The sequence below is a fragment of the Trichosurus vulpecula genome, chromosome 3 (assembly GCF_011100635.1).
Source record: "Trichosurus vulpecula isolate mTriVul1 chromosome 3, mTriVul1.pri, whole genome shotgun sequence".
Classification (NCBI taxonomy): domain Eukaryota; kingdom Metazoa; phylum Chordata; class Mammalia; order Diprotodontia; family Phalangeridae; genus Trichosurus; species Trichosurus vulpecula.
In genome coordinates, this window is record NC_050575.1 from 356,351,381 (window position 1) to 356,371,817 (window position 20,437).

Genomic DNA, 20,437 nt, shown 5'->3' on the forward strand with positions numbered 1-20,437 from the left:
AGATCCTGGATCAACACAACATTCAATAATCTAAGAAAGCAGTAGTTGGACCCAAGAAGACAATAAAACAAAACCAAGCATAGGCTAGCCATTCTCTACAGAACCACACAAAGCATGGCCTTAACTCAAAGTCTGAAGTTAGGCTTAAAGAGTAAGTGAACATAGAAAAAAAAATCCCACCATAAGGAACTATTATGACAGAGACCTGCATGACCAAAAAAAAAATTAGAAAAAGAGAATAACTTCAGAACATCTACAGGAGAAACCTCAAAGAAAAAAACATTGCTTCAGTACAAGTTCAAAAGTTCAGCTAGAATTCTTGGAAGAGACATATCAACAATCTTTTAAAAAGAACTAAAAATGGTTGTATAAATGAAATCAGAATGCTAGAGGAAATAATTGGAAAAGAAATTTGAATACTAAGGGGGAAATGGAAGAAAGCTGCTGAAGAAAGAATTGAAAGAGAATTAACAGTTTAGCACAAGAGAGAAAAAAATTTTAATCAAACCCTAACAACACTGCTTGAAAATTAGAATTGATCAAATAAAAGTTAAAGATTCTACAAAGCAATAAGAAATATTTTAAAAAAGAATCAAAGCACTGAGAAAACATTGGACATCTCATATCAAAAACACTTTACTTGAAAAACAAATTAAGGAAAGAAAATTTAAAAATCACTGGACTGCCTAAAATCTTGACCAAAAAGAGAGCCTATCAAGAAATCATAAAACTGCCTGGATCTCTTAGAACCACAGGGAAAGTGAAAAATTAATTCACCAGTCACTTCCCAAAAGAAACACCAAAATAAGTATTCCCAGAAACATTATACCCCAAATCCAGAGCTTTCAGGTCAAAGAAAAAATAATGCAAATAGTCAGAAAAAAAGAACTCAAGTACTAAGGGACAGAGTCAAGACTACACAAGATTTGGCAGCCACCACAATAAACAAGTGGAAAATTTGGAATGATATTCCAGAAGGCAATATAAGCTTACAACCAAGAATAACTTATCCAGAATATCTAGGCATAATCTTATAGGGGGAAAAATAAAACAAAAGACTTCCAAGCATTCCTGACTAAACAACTGCATAGAAACTTTGAAATACAAACACAGGATTCAAGAGAAACATAAAAAGCCTTCTCACTCTGAAAGATGCCTCTATTCCCGCAACCTTCTCATCCTGGAGCAACTCCCCTAGTTCTTTTCCTCTGATTGGTCAGTTCTTCCTGGAACCTCTATTTTGAGGAAGTGCCCAGGCCAACCATATTCATACCTTCATTCTTCTTTATGCTCAGCTCTTGCTTCTCTCTGGACTTCTCTCTCCACCATACCTTTGCATGAGTTCTTTCTCCTCCTCTTCTCCCTCCCCATCTTTTCAACTTCATTTTATGTGTTGTTTTCCTCCATTAGAAGGTAAGCTCCTTCTCTTTTTGTGGTGGCAAAGAATTAGAAATTGAAGGGATGCCCATCAATTGGGGAATGGCTGAACAAATTGTGGTATGTGAATGTAATGGAATATTATTGTTCCATAAGAAATGTGAACAGATGGATTTCAGAAAAAACTGGAAAGACTTCCAAAAACTGATGCTTAGTGAAGTGAACAGAACCAGGAGAACATTGTACACTGTAACAGCAGCATTGTGCAATGACCAACATTGTCAGACTTAGCTTTTCTCAGCAATGCAATGATCTAAGACAATTCCAAAAGACTCATGATTAAAAATACTATCCACATCCAGAGAAAGAACTGTGGTGTCTGAATGCAGATCAAGGCATACTATTTTCTCTTTTTTTGTTGTTTTTTTCTTTCTCTTGGTTTTCCCCTTTTATTCTGATTGTTCTTTCACAACATGACCAATGTGGAAAAATGTTTAATATGATTGTACACATAGAGACTTTATCAGATTGCATACCATCTTGGGGAAGGGGAGCAAAGGGAAGAGAGAAAATTTAAAACTCAAAATCTTATAAAAGTGAATGTTGAAAATACTAATTTCTTAAAAAAGAAGGTAAGCTCCTTGAGGACAAAGACTGTATTTCTTTTTGATTTCCTATATTTGTATTCTCAGTGCTTAGTGTGGTGCCTAGCATATAGGAAACTCTTAATAAATGTTTCTTAATTTGAAAAAAGAAAAATGAGGGAAAGTCTGCATGACAGGAAGATATTCAGAGTAGTACATAGTATAGGGGGACCTGCTAGATTTGATGGGTTCTCACCAATCAGGGTGAATCCTTCCTTCCTACTTCAGAAGACATTAAACCTAGAACCTTGAAAGAGACTGTCAAATCACTGTCACAAATTGTTAAACCAAGATTTTTAAAAATAATGAAACACTCAATTACATTGCTCTTACAAAGAATAGTATTAGTGAGAAAGTGAGGGAAAGCGTTCTATATTCTTAAAAGTAAATAAATATTTTTAAAGTTTTTTCTTTATATCTTCCTTTTAATAGCAATTTTGTATATGTTTTATAATGTATATATTAGTATAATAGTAATGTGTACAATTTATAAATGAGTATACATATATGAAGGGTGTGTGCTCAAAAAATTTAAATGATGAGCTGTGTGATCAAAAAAGCTTGGTGACCACTTCTCTAGTGCTTATAGTCTAATTAGAATACACACACACACACACACACACACACACACACATATATATACATATATGAAGCAGTATAGCATAATGGAAAGAACAATGGACAAAAAGTCCAGAGACCTATATATTTGGTGTAGCCCTGTCACTAAATAACTGTGTGACTTTAGGCACACAGCCATTTAACCTGTTTGGGTTAAAATGCAAATGTAAAATGAAAGTTAACTAGAAGATCTTTAAGCTCCCTTCCGATCCTCAAATCTGTGATGCTAAAATATACTCTCACATCAATTAAGTAACAGTCCAAGGCAGTCTTCAAGTGCTAAAGTGGAGACAGTAGTTAACACAATACTGTTCATAGAAGAGAAAGAATAGTTAATACTGTTCACCATACCAAGCTACCTTGAAGCCTAAGAAGACATGATACTAAAGAGACTATTGATTTACTTCTTTCGTACTGGGATTTGGGGATCTATTTGTTTTTAGGGCACAATGATAAAAAACTTTTATCTATCTTTTGGTAAGTCTTGAAAAACTCCATAGTCTCATACAGTGACCGCTAGTGTTAGCTGATAAGTATGAAGAAACCTTCCTATGACTAACAAAAACAAGATGATTGAATGGAATAGAATGGAATAAATGAAAAAAGCATTTGTTAAGCACTACAAGCAAAGTAGTGTGCTAATGTCTGGTGATATATAAAAGTGAAGATAGTCCCTGCTCTCAAAGAGCTCACATTCAAATGGGTGAGAGAGCAGCCATAGTACATTTTAGCATTAAATCAGATGGAAAGGTCCCATGATGCTTAGGGTGTGGTGGCAAAGCAAATGGTAATGCATTTTCTTTAATGTCATTCCACTAATAAAACCATATTTGTTTCTGATGTTGAACCATACAACAGTGCCAAGGACTTTGGTGGCAATGAATTTCTTTTTCCAGTCTTTTTGCTGTCATTAAAAAGGTAAGGGTTGTAGGTTCACAGGAACAGCTGCACTAAATGGTTAATTTTCATGACTCTCCTACCACAATAAGTTACAATAAGCCATACGAGTGGCTTCAACACTGACATATTTCATACTTGTGGGGATAATGCATTATAAGCAAAATATAACACATTCTTTAAGTTTATTAATTTCCTCTCAAGGCCATCAGCATTTCTTTGTGTAGAGGTCATATTTTTCCATAACCTGCAGCTTTCTTTTAAAAATTCTATAGGTAACTGCAGAGAAATTATATTGTTTACTTATTTCAGGACTCAGTTCAAGTATCACTTCTATAAGAAGCCTTTTCTGACACCCAACTGCTAGTGCCCTCCCTCCTAAACTACCTTATATTTAACTAATTTGCATTTATTCTGAATATACTTAGATCTGTACTTGTCATCTCCACAGTTAGAATATAAACTTTTTACAAGAATGGATTGTTTGTTCTCTGGTCTATGTTCCCAGTACCTAGCACAAGTGCTTCTGAACATGAATACTTCCTAATTACTGCCCTAAAATTCTTTTGCCTTCTTCCTACCTATACTGCACAATATATATCTGACCATCAGTCTGACAATAACTTGGCCAGATACTGCAAAAAGTACCCTCAGTCTTTTCTCCTGAAGAATCATCTTCATTATAGGCTTTTAAAATGAGCAGAAGATGAGCAACATGAGGTATCCATTATACATATGAAGTCATGCAAAACATTTCCATATTAGTCATGTTGCAAAAAAAAAACCAAGAAAAATAAGGTTAAAAAAATATGCTTCAATCTGCACCCAGAGTTCATCAGGTCTTTCTCTGGAAGTGGATAGCATTTTTCATCATGGATCCTTTGGAACTGCTTTGGAACATTGTCTTTCACAGTTGATCATCATTATAATGCACAATGTTCTCCTGGTTCTGCTTACTTCACTTTATATCAGTTCGCCTTCCCAGGTTTTTTTTTGAACCCATCCCCTTCATAATTTCTTAGTAGCACAATAGTATTTCATCACAATCATATACCATAACTTGTTCAGCCATTCCTCATTCTCTTTGCTCGTCCAGAGAAGTTCATCAGCATTGTATGTTCCCAAATGATGTGTATTCCAGAAAGGAGGAATTAAATAAATTAAATTCAAACATTCATTAAGTGGTAGGAAAGTACCAAAGTATTGGATTCCAAATCAAAAAATCTGGGTATGAATCCTTACTTTACTACCTATATGAATCTGGATAAGTAATTTCTTTCTGAAATACAATTTCCTCATCCATAGAAAGAAGAATTTGGACAAGTCAGTCATTGAGATTTTCCTGCTCTAAATTCTAGAATCCTATGGAGTCAATGCAAATTAGAGTGGTCATAGAAAGACTCATGAAAGAGGTGATCTTGAACATATTGGATTTATATAAGTAGAAGGGAAACAACATTAATAAAGGCATAAAATTGGTAATTAGGCTATGTTTGGAAACAGTGATAACTGTCTAGTTAAAGCATGGGATTCCTGCTGGGGAGGAGTTAGAATTAAGGTTAGTTGGATATGATGAGGCTTGATTCTGGAAAACCTTGAAGGCCATAATAAAGAATTTAAACTTTTTCAGGTAAGAAATGGGATACCATTGGAAATTTTTGAGAAGAGGAGTGACATGATCAAATCAATAGTATAATAAATAGCTTCATGGATATGAGTAGAATGCCCTGTTTACAGGAGGAAATTGGGTATCAATTAGGCTTTTGAAATAACAGAGGTATATGGTGATGCTATGATAGTTGGGAAAAAAAGACAAATTTGAGTCATCTGAAGGCTTCTCGATATCGGATATAATAAGAGAGTAAGGAAAAGGAAGGAAAATTAACATTTTCAAAGCTGAATGCCTTTGAAAAAATGATGGTGCCATTGTTGGAAATTCATGTACAAAACTGGAGAAAGATCTCTAGTATCAAAAATATTTGTTGAAGTCTTATAAAGATATTATTCTTTGAGCATATAAATCCTATTCTTTTTTCCTAACCACTAGGTCTCTAAAACACTCAAAGAAACTAAATTTAAATAACTTCATTTACATAAATATCAATGGGGATAATATGCATGTGCTTAGCTCCATTGTTAGGAATCATATTGCTATAAGTTTCTAGGAATGGTCAACAATAACAAACTGTAAGAACACCAGTCAGTGCTATTGACTGAACTGCTTTTATGTGTTAAATATATTTCAACTTAAGTTGAAGATTGCCCTTCCTTAATTCTTCATGTTTTAGGAAAGCCACTGAAACTTACAGTACATTTACTGTTCATTCAAATGGTGGTATTCCACAAAGAGAAAAGAAAGAATACAGGCAATGCCCTTTCCTATATACCCCAAAGAGTGATGGCTAGAGGGATGAAAAGAAAAGAATGAAGGAATCACTCAGACCAAAGTAAGTGACAATGATCTATTTTTTCAAGGCCTTTAAGAGGGATATTCTTTCCTAATTAATGACAGAGGTGTATGAGCACAGTTGTTCACAAACAATTTGTTGATAATTTACCATGGAAAATTTTCTAAAACTGCAAGAGTGGCTAATCTGAAGGTCTTTCTCTGATATTTTCCCATTGGTATTATCCTGACATGCTGATACATTAAAGCAACTTCACCCAAGTGTCTATCCCCACAGAGGTGGGCTTTTCTAATTACCTCCTGTAACTGTAAGGGAAAAGGGTGGGTCTCAACCAGCTGAGTCAATCCAAATTAGGGCCTAGCTGAGGCAGAACAACCATGTGGTACTGTAGAGGTGGAGATAGAGCCTTGATTCAAATTCCATTTGCTACCTCTATGGCCTTGAGCAAGTCACTTTACTTTTCTGGGCCTCAGTTTCTGCATTTGTAAAATGAAGGGATAGGACTAAATGATTTCTGTGGTCTCTTACAGTTCTAACTCCTCTAAGTCTGGTTTCTGTACCATAGTAGTCTTCAACTCAGTTTAGTTCAGGAGCAATAGAGAAGGCAGAGATGCATCCGTAGTTAGAATGAAATGAAGATGAGTCCTAATTGGGATTATATAATGGAGAGGGCTTCTTGAACATCTAAATAGATTCTCCTCTCTTCCTTTTCTCTATGCCTTTCTCATGCTTCCCTTTTCCCCTCCTTGAAAAAGGGAATGGAAGGTTTCAACTATTCTAGTGTTTGGTAGAAAAATTGCAATTCTAGCAATGTGCCCTATAATGAAAAAGATTTACAAATATTTTTCTATATACTTGTATCAGTATATCAATAAGAAATAACATTCTTGTGGAGAAGGCTCTTAGATATGTGCATAAGGAAAAAATGTTTCCAAAAGAAAAACCAGCAGAAACTATACAACTTAGAACACCTAATTATTTTGTCTGGAGAAGGCTTTGTAAAGTTTTCATTGATTTTTTTTCAGTCAGTCTATCAATATGCATTATTAATTAAGCGCCTGTCTAGCACTTGAATCCTTTAGTCTTATTTCCCTAGTTTCATCTGGGTATTGTATATAACATTCAGTTAAGATGTTGACAAATGCATTTTAGAAAGTTTTATACCAAACTAACTTTTTGAAAGAGCTAGGATATTTTATAACCTTTTTTGATCATTTATATTTCTGAGGAGGGATAATCAAAGGACTTTGATCAACTCCCTTGAAGTTAAAGGGATCATATCAGCATGGTACAACAGACAAAGAACAGCTCTGGAGTCAAAGGGCATGGTTCAAATCTCACCTCTCCCTGTGTAAGCTTGGGGAACAGTCACTTAAGTTCCCTGAACTTGTTTCCTCATCTTCTCAAACATGGCATCTGGACTGGATGCCTCTGCACTAGATGGCCTTCCAGTTCTAGATCTATTACCCCATGATTCAGGGCTTTGATTGCATCTCCCTGTGGAAGGTGTAGACATGCCCATTAAAACCTCAATGAAAGGAATGTACAGGACCTGTCTACTAACTGAATGGTGACATATTCATATCTCATGGAGGATGACGTTAACTGTTTAAGTTTCATCTGGCTCAGCCTATTATAGATCAGAATAACCCCCTTTATACTGTCTTATAAAAGGGAGCAGGCAGACCTGCTTGGAGAGAGCTGATGCCAGAGACCCGAGAAAATACTTTGATCCTTGGGGTGTGATGTTTATAGACTGAAACAGAGAGCCACAAGGTCAAGTGTAAGGAGTTCTTGAACAGCAGCCCTGACTCTGCTCTATTCTCTTCTTTCTAAGAGGCTAACCAGGAACATCTCCTTCTCTGTCTAAAACAGGGGTGCAGAACCTGAGGCTTCAAGGCCATGTGTGGCCCTCTAGGTCCTCAAGCATGGCCCTTTGACTGAATCCAAATTTCAGAGAACAAATCCCCTTAAAAAAGTTTTGTTATGTAAAACTTGGACTCAGTCAAAAGGCTGTACCAAGTACCTATACTGTACAAGATTAAGACTCTGGGATTTTCTCTCCAAGATGTGCCATCAAGCAACTCTCCCTTCTCTTTCTAAGAGTCTGGGTCCTGTAACTCTATAGATACTTTTCAGAAAGGCTGGTATTCAGGAACTCTCCTGAATCCTCCAAAACAGGAATTTGGGAGCTATTTGTACTGATCACACAGCTCTCTCCAGGGCTGACTTTTGGGAGTGAAAAACCCTAAGTGACTGGGCCAATCCACAGGCTTCATACCGCAGGGATCAAAGTCTCTTTTTTCCTCCTCTTTCTCCCTCTCCCTCCTCTCTCTCTAGGACCCAGAGGGTCTTCATATTTCCTTTTATAGGCCCAATACAAAGTAGTACTTCTCATTTACAATAGCAGTCAATCAAATTATTTCCCAATGCTGAGAGAAGCAATCAATGAGGAATAAACTATGATGCTAAGGGCCAGGCTGACATTATGGTTCAGTAGATTCAATTATTTCCAACTCTTCATAAACCTGTGGACCATATTGTCTGTGGGTTTGTTGTTGTTGTTTTAACAAAGATACTGGAGTGGTTTGCTATTTCCTTTTCCATGGGACTAAGGCAAAAAGAGGTTTAGTGACTTGCCCAGGGTCACACAGCTAGTAAGTATCTAAGGCTGAATTTGAACTTAGGTCTTCCTGACTCTGGTCCAAGCTCTATGCACTGAACCACCTAGTTGCCTTTTTGGTAGCTAGGGCCAGGAGATACCATCCATCCTTTAAACAATGACCTCATCCCTTTAACCTCCCCGGATCAATCTTCTACATTTTATTATTCAAGAATGTATATTATTCTATTTGCTAAATTGAACCTACAAAGCATTTGATGGCTATTGAAAAGAGGGGGCTATTATGATGGTAGAAACCTTACTTATTGTTCAGATACTTCTAGCAACTGCCTATTCTTGGATTCCTTCCACACAGAACTGATTTTTCTACTTGTTAATGGCATCTTGTTTATTTTAGACATTACATTTATGGGAAATAAAACCACTTCTTGTTTTAAAATCATTTTTCTTTAGTCATTTGCTGAAGGGCTAAATGAACCCTAAGCCGTAACCTGGTCTCCATGGAAAAGTCTTTGAAGTTTTTAATCCGCTTTATGGTCCTTATTGCTGTGCTCTTATCGCCTCGTCTATACTGCAGTATTCCCAGCTCATAGTACGCATATGGCACCAAATATGTGTCAAATTTGATCATCTTTTCATTTTGAATAACATGGTTGAAACATAGCTCAGCTCTCCAGTATTTGCGCAGGTATTTCAAGCATAGACCTTTGAGTAAGTATACCAAACACATGTCATCTATCTGATAATCTTTGTTTCGACCTTTCCGTAAAACTGCCTCTTCTTTTTCAATTAGTACTACCCAGCGTGAAATGAGGTCTCGTCTTCTTCTTATAATTCGGAAGCCGCTCCAGATATACATAAGCTCCAGAACAGGTTGTGCTAAATGCCATGAGGTAGTACTACTATAGCGTTTAGATTTCAAAGCAGCAAAGTTTTCCACTGGGACAGAATGCCCTAAAACCTTTATTTTTAGACTGTCTACTTTTAAAAACAAAGATGTTATATCCTCACCTATTGATTTCACAAATTCAGCAGGAAGCATGCTCAAAATGGCAGCTTTGTTGTATGTATAGGAAGCTCTGGACCATTTGCTTTGTTGACAGAGTAGGTCTGCATAGTGGTAAGCATAATGCCATTCCTGCTGGAAAATATAGCACCACATAAGTTCCCAGTAACAGAAGTGATGAAGCTGCTGCCATTCATTTTGTAAAAAAATGCATTGTTGAAGTTTTATCTCTGCAAATTCAAAATTCCCTTTCAGCATGCTTAAGCGTCCATAACAAAAGACAAGGAAGACACACTTTGGAAACTTCCTGAGATAACTTAAAAGGAGATCTTCAAAATTATGCTTCTTTTCCTTTCCAGTTCCAAGAGTTACAGAGACATAATTGTAATATAGGAACAAGGTAAACAAACACAGTATGTTGTGAATACTGGAAGATGATGCACCTTCATAGAGTAAAGTGAGACCTAATTCCAAACTTCCAGCATGACCAACAAAATTCAATAATGGAAGGATCTTAGGTGGTAAAAGTGCTGATACCAAATTGAATATTCCAATTCCAAGTTTTATTGCTCCAGCCAAATGTTTCTGGGTTTTGCTTTGGTAGTTTGGTAAATGCAATAATAGCTGTTGACAGTCTTTATATATTTGGTAACTTAGCCCAAAATTGATTCCAGATTTGAGAAAACCAAACATACTTTCATCTTGTAAAAGTATCAATGATGCTTTCAGTGCTAAACTTTGAGCATAGCAGAGTTCTGCATGAAATTCTTCTTCATTAACCTTATTTATTCCCTGTTTGTAAATTAGACGAGACAGTGAATTAACAAATGAGGTTTTTTTTCTGAAGTTTTCACAAGTTTTCAAAACTTCATTCATTGTGGTGTTTGCCAGTTCTATATCTTGCACATCAAAAGTCAGGAAGGCCCTAAAAACCACAATAGCGCCATAGATAAGGGCATGGTACATGCTTTTATTATACAATGGGCGAAGTGAATCCAAAGCTTCTGAGAATTTATTACTTAGAAATAAATACAATCCTATTGTACTTTCTTCTAAGGATGAAGTAAGGTTGATTGATGTTGCTACTGGAATTTCTTCAAAGGCATCTTCAAAATGGTCCTCCTCCTTGCTTTCCATTTCAATTCTAGGAAATGCCATATTTGCTTTCCACTCTGGAGAGGATATAAAACATATACAGGATAGCCTATATCAGATTGCACACCATTTTGGGGAGGGGGAAGGGGACAGAGGGGAGGAAATTAAAACTCAAAATCTTATGGAAGTGAATGTTGAAAACTAAAAATAAATAAAATTTTAAAAATAAAAAAACAACATATACAGGGTGCAGTGATGTGGATGAAAGGAAGGTTGCTTTTCCTGAGTAATGAAAAAGTAACTGGTATGTCACATACAGGGTTCAGACCAATACTGAAACCTTCAAGTTGTTGCTGTTGCAATAAAAATAGAATTCAGAGAGTTGGGTAATGCAATATGATTGAGACTTTTACAAGAGAAGAAAAAAAAAGGAAGTCACACAGACAGATAGAAAAGTGGGGCTAGAGACAACCAGCCACAGGGAAGAAAAGAGGCAACAGACATAAAGACAGATACTCTGAGGCAGAGAGAACTTCTGGATTGTTTCAGTTCAGATAAACTGCTTTTGTCAGACCTTAGTATTTACTTGGGCTATGGGTTTCATAGTATTATCAGCTATAGTCACTGTACAGAAATGTATTGCAATTGTATTAAGCCTGGGCCTTGCAAAAAGAACCACCCCCCCCCCTTTTCTCTTTCTACAAAATAGCTCTGTTGAGTTCTCCACATTCTGTATCCATTTTTACCTTTTATACTCAATTTTAAAATCAGTGTACTGCAAGGAAGTTGTATGCAAAACAAATACTATTTTAAAATGTACTGTTATTTAAGATGTACTAAAGTAGTTTCACATGAAAAAAAAAAGAAAGGTAACTGCTGTTCACAGTTATTCAATTACTCTGTCTTAAACATTCAAAAGGTTCAACTCTTAAAGATATGGCCACAATAACTCAGTAGGGAGCTGGGGGTGGGGAATAATTTTTTGGATTGCCTTAAAATGATTTTTATCTTCAGGAAAACAAGCTGAGGACCATTTTTAACCCACAGACCCAAGATGCACCATTTCTAGCTTAGATGAGGGCTCCTTTAGACATTTCTAGAAATTTCTAAGATGCAAATGGGGTAGGATTGATATATTTAATGAATGCTTCATCACTACCAGATCCCATTTAATATCATACAAAGGCATACTGATATTCCTTGTAAGAGGATTTGATGTATACATTATTTTTGTTTTTCATATTGTAGTGGATGCAAGCCTAATATTTTGGGCCCTAGATATATGCAATATTATACAGCTCCTTGCAGTTTTAAAAGAAGTTGTGAGCAGACAACACTGCTTATAAGAGCAATAGACATGGGGGGGGGTGGAGCCAAAATGGTGGCTTGAAAACAGGGACTCGCTTAAGTTCTCCCCCAAATCCCTCCAAACACTTGGAAAAATGGCTCTGAACAAATTCTAGAGCTACAGAACCCATGAAATAACAGAGGGAAACAAGTCCCCAGCCCAGGAAAGCCTGGATAGTCACTGGGAAGGGTCTATTGTACTGTGCTGGGAGTAGAGTGCAGCCCAGTGGGGCCCAGGTGCAGAGTGGACTGGGTGGAGCAAGCCTCAGGGCCCTGAATCACTGAGCTGTGGCAGTTACCAGACTTCTCAACCCACAAACGCCAAAGACAAGAGAGCAGGTCAGTGGGAAAACTGCTGGATCTGGATGACAGAAGTTCATGGTCAGGCCCCAGCCCTGGGGGCAATGGTGGCAGCAGCAGGAAGCTCCTGCAGCTGCTTCCAGAGCTTCAGCAGCAGCTACTTCCAGAGCCCTTGGCCCACGTGATGGGAAGAATCAAGCAGCAGATCAGAGCAGGCATGCAGGGAGTACTTTGCTGGTGCAGAGGCAGGGTTCTCTTGCTTTGCCCTGCTTGGATCTGGGTCACGGTCCTGGTTGGCGGTTCTTGGGGGAGGAGCGCTGGTGTAGCAGAGCTTGTGGTGGCTGTGGAGAGGGAGTCCTCCTGGTAGTTACACAACAGAAAGGAGTGCTTGCACTCACAGACCAGAGCACAGGCCAGGAGAAGAGCATCATGCCACCTCAGAATAGAAGTAGCTCTGAAAACAGCAGCAGAAAACCCCTGAAGCTTGGGACAAAGCACTCTTCACTCTGAAAGCAGTCATACCCTGACAAAAAGCTCAAAAGTCAAGTAATTGACTGGGAAAATGAGCAAGCAGTGTAGAATGACTCAGACTATAGAATCTTTCTTTGATGACAAAGAAGATCAAAACATACAGCCAGAGGAAGTCAACAAAGTCAAAGATCCTACATCAAAAGCCTCCAAGAAATGTATGAATTGGTCTCAGGCCATGGAAGAGCTCAAAAAGGATTTGGAAAATCAAGTAAGAGAAGTAGCGGAAAAATTGGGAAGAGAAATGAGAGTGATGCAAAAAAAAATCATGAAAAACAAGTCAATGCCTTGCTAAAAGAGACCCCAAAAAATACTGAAGAAAATAGTACCTTAAAAAATAGACTAACCCAAATGGCAAAAGAGCTCCCAAAAGCCAATGAGGAGAATTCTGCCTTAAAAGGCAGAATTAACCAAATGGAAAAGGAGGTCTAAAAGACCACTGAAGAAAATATTGCCTTAAAAATTAGAATGGAGCAAGTGGAAGCTAGTGACTTTATAAGAAATCAAGAAATTATCAAACAGAACCAAAAGAATGAAAAAATGGAAGACAATGTCAAATATCTCATTGGAAAAACCACTGACCTGGAGAATAGATCCAGGAGAGAAAATTTAAAAATTATTGGACTACCTGAAAGCCATGTACAAAAAAAGAGCCTAGATATCATCTTTCAAGAAATTGTCAAGGAAAACTGCCCTGATATTCTGGAACCAGAGGGTAAAATAGAAATTGAAAGAATCCACCAATCATCTCTTGAAAAAGATCCCCAAAAGAAAACTCCTAGGAATATTATAGCCAAATTCCAGGGTTCCCCAGGTCAAGGGGAAAATATTGCAAGCAGCCAGAAAAAAAACAATTTGAGTATTGTGGAAACACAATCAGGATAACACAAGATCTAGCAGCTTCTACATTAAGGGATCGAAGGGCTTGGAATATGATATTCCAAAGGTCAAAGGAGCTAGGATTAAAACCAAGAATCACCTACCCAGCAAAACTGAGTATAATACTCCAGAGCAAAGTATGGACTTTCAATAAAATAGAGGACTTTCAAGTATTCTCAATGAAAACACCAGAGATAAATAGAAAATTTGACTTTCAAATACAAGAATAAAGCAAAGCATGAAAAGGTAAATAGGAAGGAGAAATCACAGGAGACTTACTAAAGTTGAACCATTTTGTTTACATTCCTACATGATATTTGTAACTCATGAGACCTTTCTCAGTATTAGGGTAGTTAAGGGGAATATATATATATATGACACAGGGTGAGTTGAATATGAAGGGATGATATCTAAAAAAATATTAAGGAGTGAGAGAGGAATATATTGAGAGAAAAAGAAAGGGAGAGATTGAATGGGGTAAATCATCTCACATAAAAGTGGCAAGAAAAATAGTTATAATGGAAGGGAAGAGGTGGCAGGTGAAATGGAATGAGTGAATCTTGCTCTCATCGGATTTGACTTAAGGAGGGAATAACACACACACTCAATTGGGTCTCTTGCTCTACAGGAAAATGGGGGGGAAGGGATAAGAGAGTGGGAATGATAGAAGGGAGGGCAGATTGGGGGAGGAGGTAGTCAAAAGCAAACACTTTTGAAAAGGGACAGGTTCAAGGGAGAAAACTGAATAAAGGGGGACAGGATAGGATGGAGGGAAATATATTTAGTCTTTCACAACATAACTATTATGGAAATATTTTCCATAACGATACAGGTATAACCTATGTTGAATTGCTTGCCTTCTCAAGGAGGGTGGGTGGGGAGAGAAGAAGGGAGAGAATTTGGAACTCAAAGTTCTAAAAACAAATGTTCAAAAATCAAAAAGGTTGTTTTTACATGCAACTGGGAAATAAGATACACAGGTAATGGGGTATAGAAATCTATCTTGCCCTGCAAGAAAGTAAGGGGGAAAGGGATAATGGGGGAGGAGTGGGGTGACAGAAGGGAGGGCAGACTGGGGAAAGAGGCAATCAGAATATATGCCATCTTGGAGCGGGGGGAGGGTAGAAATGGGGAGAAAATTTGTAACTCAAAATCTTGTGGAAATCAATGTTGAAAACTAAAAATATTAAATAACAAATTATAGCAAAAAAAGAGAAACAGACATGAAAGTTTAGTGTTAAAATTAAGTAAAACAGAATAAAGTTAATGACATACTTTAATGATACAGAACAGTGATGCATACATATTAAGTATACACGACAAGTAATTTGTGTAAATGACTATAAAAATACAATCAAACTAAATAGTTCTATGGCAAATGGACCATCACATAGCTTCCTAATCCAAACCATACTTAGGACTAGTAAGATATCTAAATTTTCCACTGGTATTTGTTCTGCCTTCTGTAAACTCAGCCTATTGGCTTTACTTGATTGGCAGAGATGAAGAGAGGAAGAATCTGTTGTTTAAGTGTATAGCCAGTATTGAAACCTAGTGTATACTCAAACACACTTGATGAAATATTTAAAAATAAACACCTATATGCCATTCACAGCAGAATTTTCTGGCATTACACATCTACTCATTTATAAAAAGTATTATCAACAGTATTCCTTATTCCATCTCTGTCTGCTACACTCTAAGTGGTTGCCTGCCTTCTCTGCCCCTAGTTTTAGCTATACCAGGTAACTCCTTTTGGTAACAATCTGTCTACCTGCAGTTTGAGGGATCCAGAATTTCTTAAATGAAGGACATATTAATTTCCAAGTGTTCTGAATCTGGGATAGCATTGATATTAGGAATGGAGTATTACTTGGCAATTTTTATCCTTATTTTTTTGAAAAAACTCAGACAGGAAGGGCCACTGTTTGTATCTGTGGAAGGAAAACATACTGATGAATAACTTCAGTGACTGATCTACTGAAGTGTTAATAGGTAAATATCTCCTGGAAGTGTTAAGTCTAAGACTTTTAATTACACCTTAGTGTGAATTAGTTTAATTAGGATGCTTTTCTGATGCCCCAGCTGTACTCAAAGGATGAGAATTGAATGTAGGGAAAGAATGAAAGGAAATTTTGAAACATGGAGCACTTCATAGGAGGGCAGGGCTGGTTTTGAGCAGGCAGAAAATGGGATTAGGGCAGCGAGTGCATAGAGGATAAAGGAAACAGGGAGACAGGTGCAAGAAAAGTCAAGGGAGAAAAATAGATTCAGGAAAAACAAGGGAGGAGAAAGTATCAAGAAAAAAAGGTGTGGTCAACAGTGTTAAATGCTGTGGAAAGACCACTGAATGATGACTAAGGGGAAAAAATGACTTTGGTGACTAAGATGTTATAGATGACTTTAAAGTAGGAATGACCTTCTAAAGATAAGTGGAAACAAAAGCAATTTACAAGGACTTAGGTGAGTGGTAAGAAAGTGATAATAATCAGATGAATTATAAAGGCTATTCTTTTTAGAAAATTAATAAATCAAACAAACATTTATTAAGTGCCAGCTATTCATACTATGATAGATACTGGGGAAACAAAGAATGAGGTAGGAAGACTTCCTATTTATGTCCACCAAGCTGAAACTACATTTGTAAGATGAAGCAAAAAAGATATCCCGAACAAAAATTCCATAAAGAAGCCAACAAGAAATGTCATGACCTCAGATGTCTATACACCAATGGTTCTAAACCATTTTTGTGCTTGGACCCTTTTTGATGTCTGGTGAAGCCTATAAAACCCTTCTCAGAATTTTTTTTTTAAATTCATAATTGAAGGAAATGCTAAATTTCAGTTAGAGGATAGTGAAAATAAGGGTATTTTTTTCTATCCAACTTTACAGACCTCCTGGAATCTATCCACAGATCCCTTGGGGTTAAGAACCCATTCGTTATACACAAATATACAAAATACAGATGAAAACCAGAGTGATATGTAGAACCTATGGCAAACAGGGAGATTTGACTTAGATATCAAGACTTGGTGGGATTAGGTCCATGATTAGAATATGACTCTGAATGGCATGACTTATTTTAAAAAAATGTTAGGCAAAGGTGTATGTGAGAACAGGGGTGTCACATTGTTATAGAAAATATATTTATACAAGGAAATCCAAGAAGCAGATTGGAGAAGCATGATGGAAAGCATTTGGGTGAAGACCAATGGAGGCAGAAATAGAAGTTATATATAATCTAAGTATACCATAGATTATCTGGGAAGAAAGAGGAAATAGAGAAGTTTGGTTAACAGATCACACAAGCTTGGTAGGAAACATGATTTAGCAGTGATAGAATATTTCAATTATTCAGACACCTGCTAAAGCTCTGCCTGCCCAAAGCAGAGACACTAATAATTTATTGACTTGCCTCAACATAATTTTATCCTTCAAAAGGTAAAAGGAACCAATAAAGGGGTCACTCTTTGAGTCTATGTCTATGTGTATACAAGGTTCAGTTAAGACATATGAACTATATATATATCACTCCTGGGTTGTCAACTAGTTAATTTTCATTTTTGCTACAACTTTGAAACTTTGAACTTGAGGTCCTGCCAGATGAGGACCAGACAAGGAAAAGCTTAATGCCTCCAAAAATGTCATACTTTGCCCAGAGAATTCACAATTTGTTCAAGAGACCATAGAGAAGGAAGTGGGTTACCTAACTCTTGCCAAATGCATAGCATGCCTGCTACGTACATAAATAACTACAAGTTTTTTCAGTGTTTCAATTAATTTATGATACTAAATGTTCCCTTAAATTATACAGCTTGGAACTTATCTATATATTCTCATATTCTGGGACTTAAATTTTTTAATCTCATTTTATTATTTTTTAAAATAATGTTTATTTCTGAATAATGTTTATTTCCTCACTCAATGGGCCATCCATTCTAATGACTTACTGTTTCAACAATCCGGCTAGCAGCTGCTGTGGGGGTGAAAAACCAACACAAGCCCAACAACAAGAATGCTGCCAGCATAGGTTCTTTTGATCTGCTTTACTAAGGAAAGCAACGTTAAGGGGTTAACAATTTTACTTTAATCCAGCATGCAGACATCATTCACTTAGCTCAAGGAAAAAAACCAGCACCCTGAACTTCAGAGCAAATACAAATACAAAAATACATTAGAAACAGACCAAATCACAATACATAGTTACCAGAGTTTAACAAAGTCCCAGCATCCAGGTTTACAAGTTGGAGGTCCTCAGCTACAGCTGCCCAAAGTCTCCACATCAGCATGCCACCAAGAGTGACAGCCCTAAGCCAATGGCTCTGTCTACCCTTTTTAATACAGTTTCAGACATTATCAAACTTAGGCTCCTATGATTGTCTCTGGAGTTAGCACCTCCCCTTAGGACCCTGGGAGCGTCACACCCACATAGGCTTAGCACCTAGCAATTAGGGGTTTGGGGCAAACTTAGGAGCAAAGATCTAATCAGGCCTTCCTTAGTTAGCCCCATCTGGGGCCCCACCTTAGTTACCAATTCACACCCACATAGGTTTAGCACCTAATAGGGGTTTGGGCCTGGGGCTTAGCACCTAGTAAGGCTCAATCAAAGACACTTATTCATTTTAAAACAGCAAGAAAGCCCCAACTTAATTGATATTACACTTACAAAGAGAAAAATACAGTTCAATGAAACTAACCAACACACCCATTGTCCTGTCTCTTCAATGACCACGCTTGGTCATTATAATTCCATAGAATTTAGTTTTGTTGTCGTATACTTTCCATTGACATTGCTGAAGTCATTGTATATATTTGTAAGGAGGTTTGTCTGTGCATACCCAGATCTCCCAAGTTGGAGGTGTCCTGCTTCCCAGAGTTCCCTATCACGTAGGCATGGGTAGCCTACTTTGACTGGCTACATAGCGAGAAAAAACTGATTTCTTGCACTGTCTTTTAAAACTGCCAGGCTATAACTGTCTCCCTCTTTTCCTGTTGGCTCTTTCCTGCTGTATTCTGAAGGTGAAGCTTGTAGTGCACCCACCATATGGGAGACATGAACTGAACTCTTTTATGGTGATCCTCCAGAACCTGAATGTTCAAGATATGGCAACCTTGGAGCCAGGATTACAGTACAGATGGGATGGTACAGCCAGCAATTCTAGCAGGAAAGCCTAGCCAAGTCAGTTACCTGGGACTTGAGCATAAGGGCGTGAGGGGTAGGGTTGGAGTTGGAAGTGGAAGTTGGTCTATTGTGCTATATAGAAACTGTCCAGAGATTGGGGAGGGCAGAGGAATCATGCCACAAGTGTTAGGGAGTAAGTTTGCATGTTTGTCATTATGCCTTTGAAGTAAATATTTCTTTGTAAAAGCTAATCCTACTGTTAGTGGTAAAATGGAACTGGGGAGCAGAAGACCCATCTCTGTCAGTGAGGGAACACCCCTGATGGAGATCCTAGACACTCCAATCCCCCTTAAGGATACTGGAGAACCCTTGGGTGAAATGTAACACAGCTGACCAAGGAAGTGGGTGCCAGGGTGGTAAGTGTTACATATTGTTTTCCTGGTCTGGTTCACTTTACTCTGCATCAGTCCATGTAGGTAATTCTCACGCTTCTCTGAGCTCTTAATACTTGTCATTTAACAGTTCAGTAATATTCCATACCGAGTGCCAAATGTGTTCAGCCATTCCCCAATGATGAGCACCTATTTCGATTTCTGTTCTTTGCTACCACAAAGAATGCTGTTATGAATATTTTGGTACATGTAGGATCTTCCTTTTTGTCTTTGACCTCCTTGGGGTATATGCCTTAGCAATGGAATATCTGGACCATGGACATTTTTGTCACTTTTCAAATCATGATTCCAAATTACTTTCCAGGATGATGGGAACAATTCACAACTCCACTAATAGCGTATTAATTAGATTTCTCTGAAGTCCCTCAAACACCACCTATTTCTATTATCTATCATTTTTGTCAATTTATTGAGCATAAAGTAAAACTTTAAAGTTGTGATTTGCACTTTGCTTATTATTAGTAATTTGGGGCAAACTTTCATATGATTGTTGATTGTTTATAATGTTTCTTTTGAGAGTTTTTTGTTCGTATAATTTCATTTTCTCTGTGATTCTCGTCTATGTCCTTCTATAAACTGCTTTCAGAAGAGCAATCATTATTCTGGAGGTCTTCCTCTATGTATTTTGACATTTTAAGGGCATTAAATGCAACATTCAACTCTCCCACTATTGTCCCCACCTTCAACATCATGGAATCTCAGAATTGGAAGAAACTCCAAACACCATTTATTCTAGACAATACCTGAACAAGAATCCCCTCCACAATATGGTCAGTAATCTACCTCGTCACTTTCACTACATAACTGCCTTATTTTCTCATCATACATTTCATGAATGGTATATTTCATGCCATTTTTTCTATGCAAGTCATCAAATATCCGATGTAAGCCACTTACACTCACCATTGTGTCCCCACTGCCTTTTGAGTTTGGCAATTTGGAGAGTGAAGTGTTACATGATTTACAGACATTTCCTAGCATTACAGAATACTAAAATATTCAGACAAATCTAAGATCTGGCCATAATGATGAAGATCACAATCCATCCATACCTGTATTATGTGCCATTCATGTCCATGACCACTCTCACCATGTGAAGAGCCAATCTTCTTTAATACTCATATATTTCTTTGATAATATA

General features: G+C 37.3%; 1 protein-coding gene across 1 annotated transcript; it reads right to left on the reverse strand.

The window, feature by feature from the left end:
• Positions 1-9,006: 9,006 nt before the first annotated feature.
• LOC118842599 (tetratricopeptide repeat protein 39B-like) lies at positions 9,007-20,202 on the reverse strand. Its single transcript, XM_036750032.1, has 3 exons — positions 20,080-20,202; positions 10,897-11,021; positions 9,007-10,753 (listed from the first exon to the last, which is right to left on the reverse strand). Exons 1-3 carry the CDS (start codon positions 20,200-20,202, stop codon positions 9,007-9,009), a joined length of 1,995 nt encoding a protein of 664 aa, XP_036605927.1.
• Between the last annotated feature and the right edge of the window lie 235 nt (positions 20,203-20,437).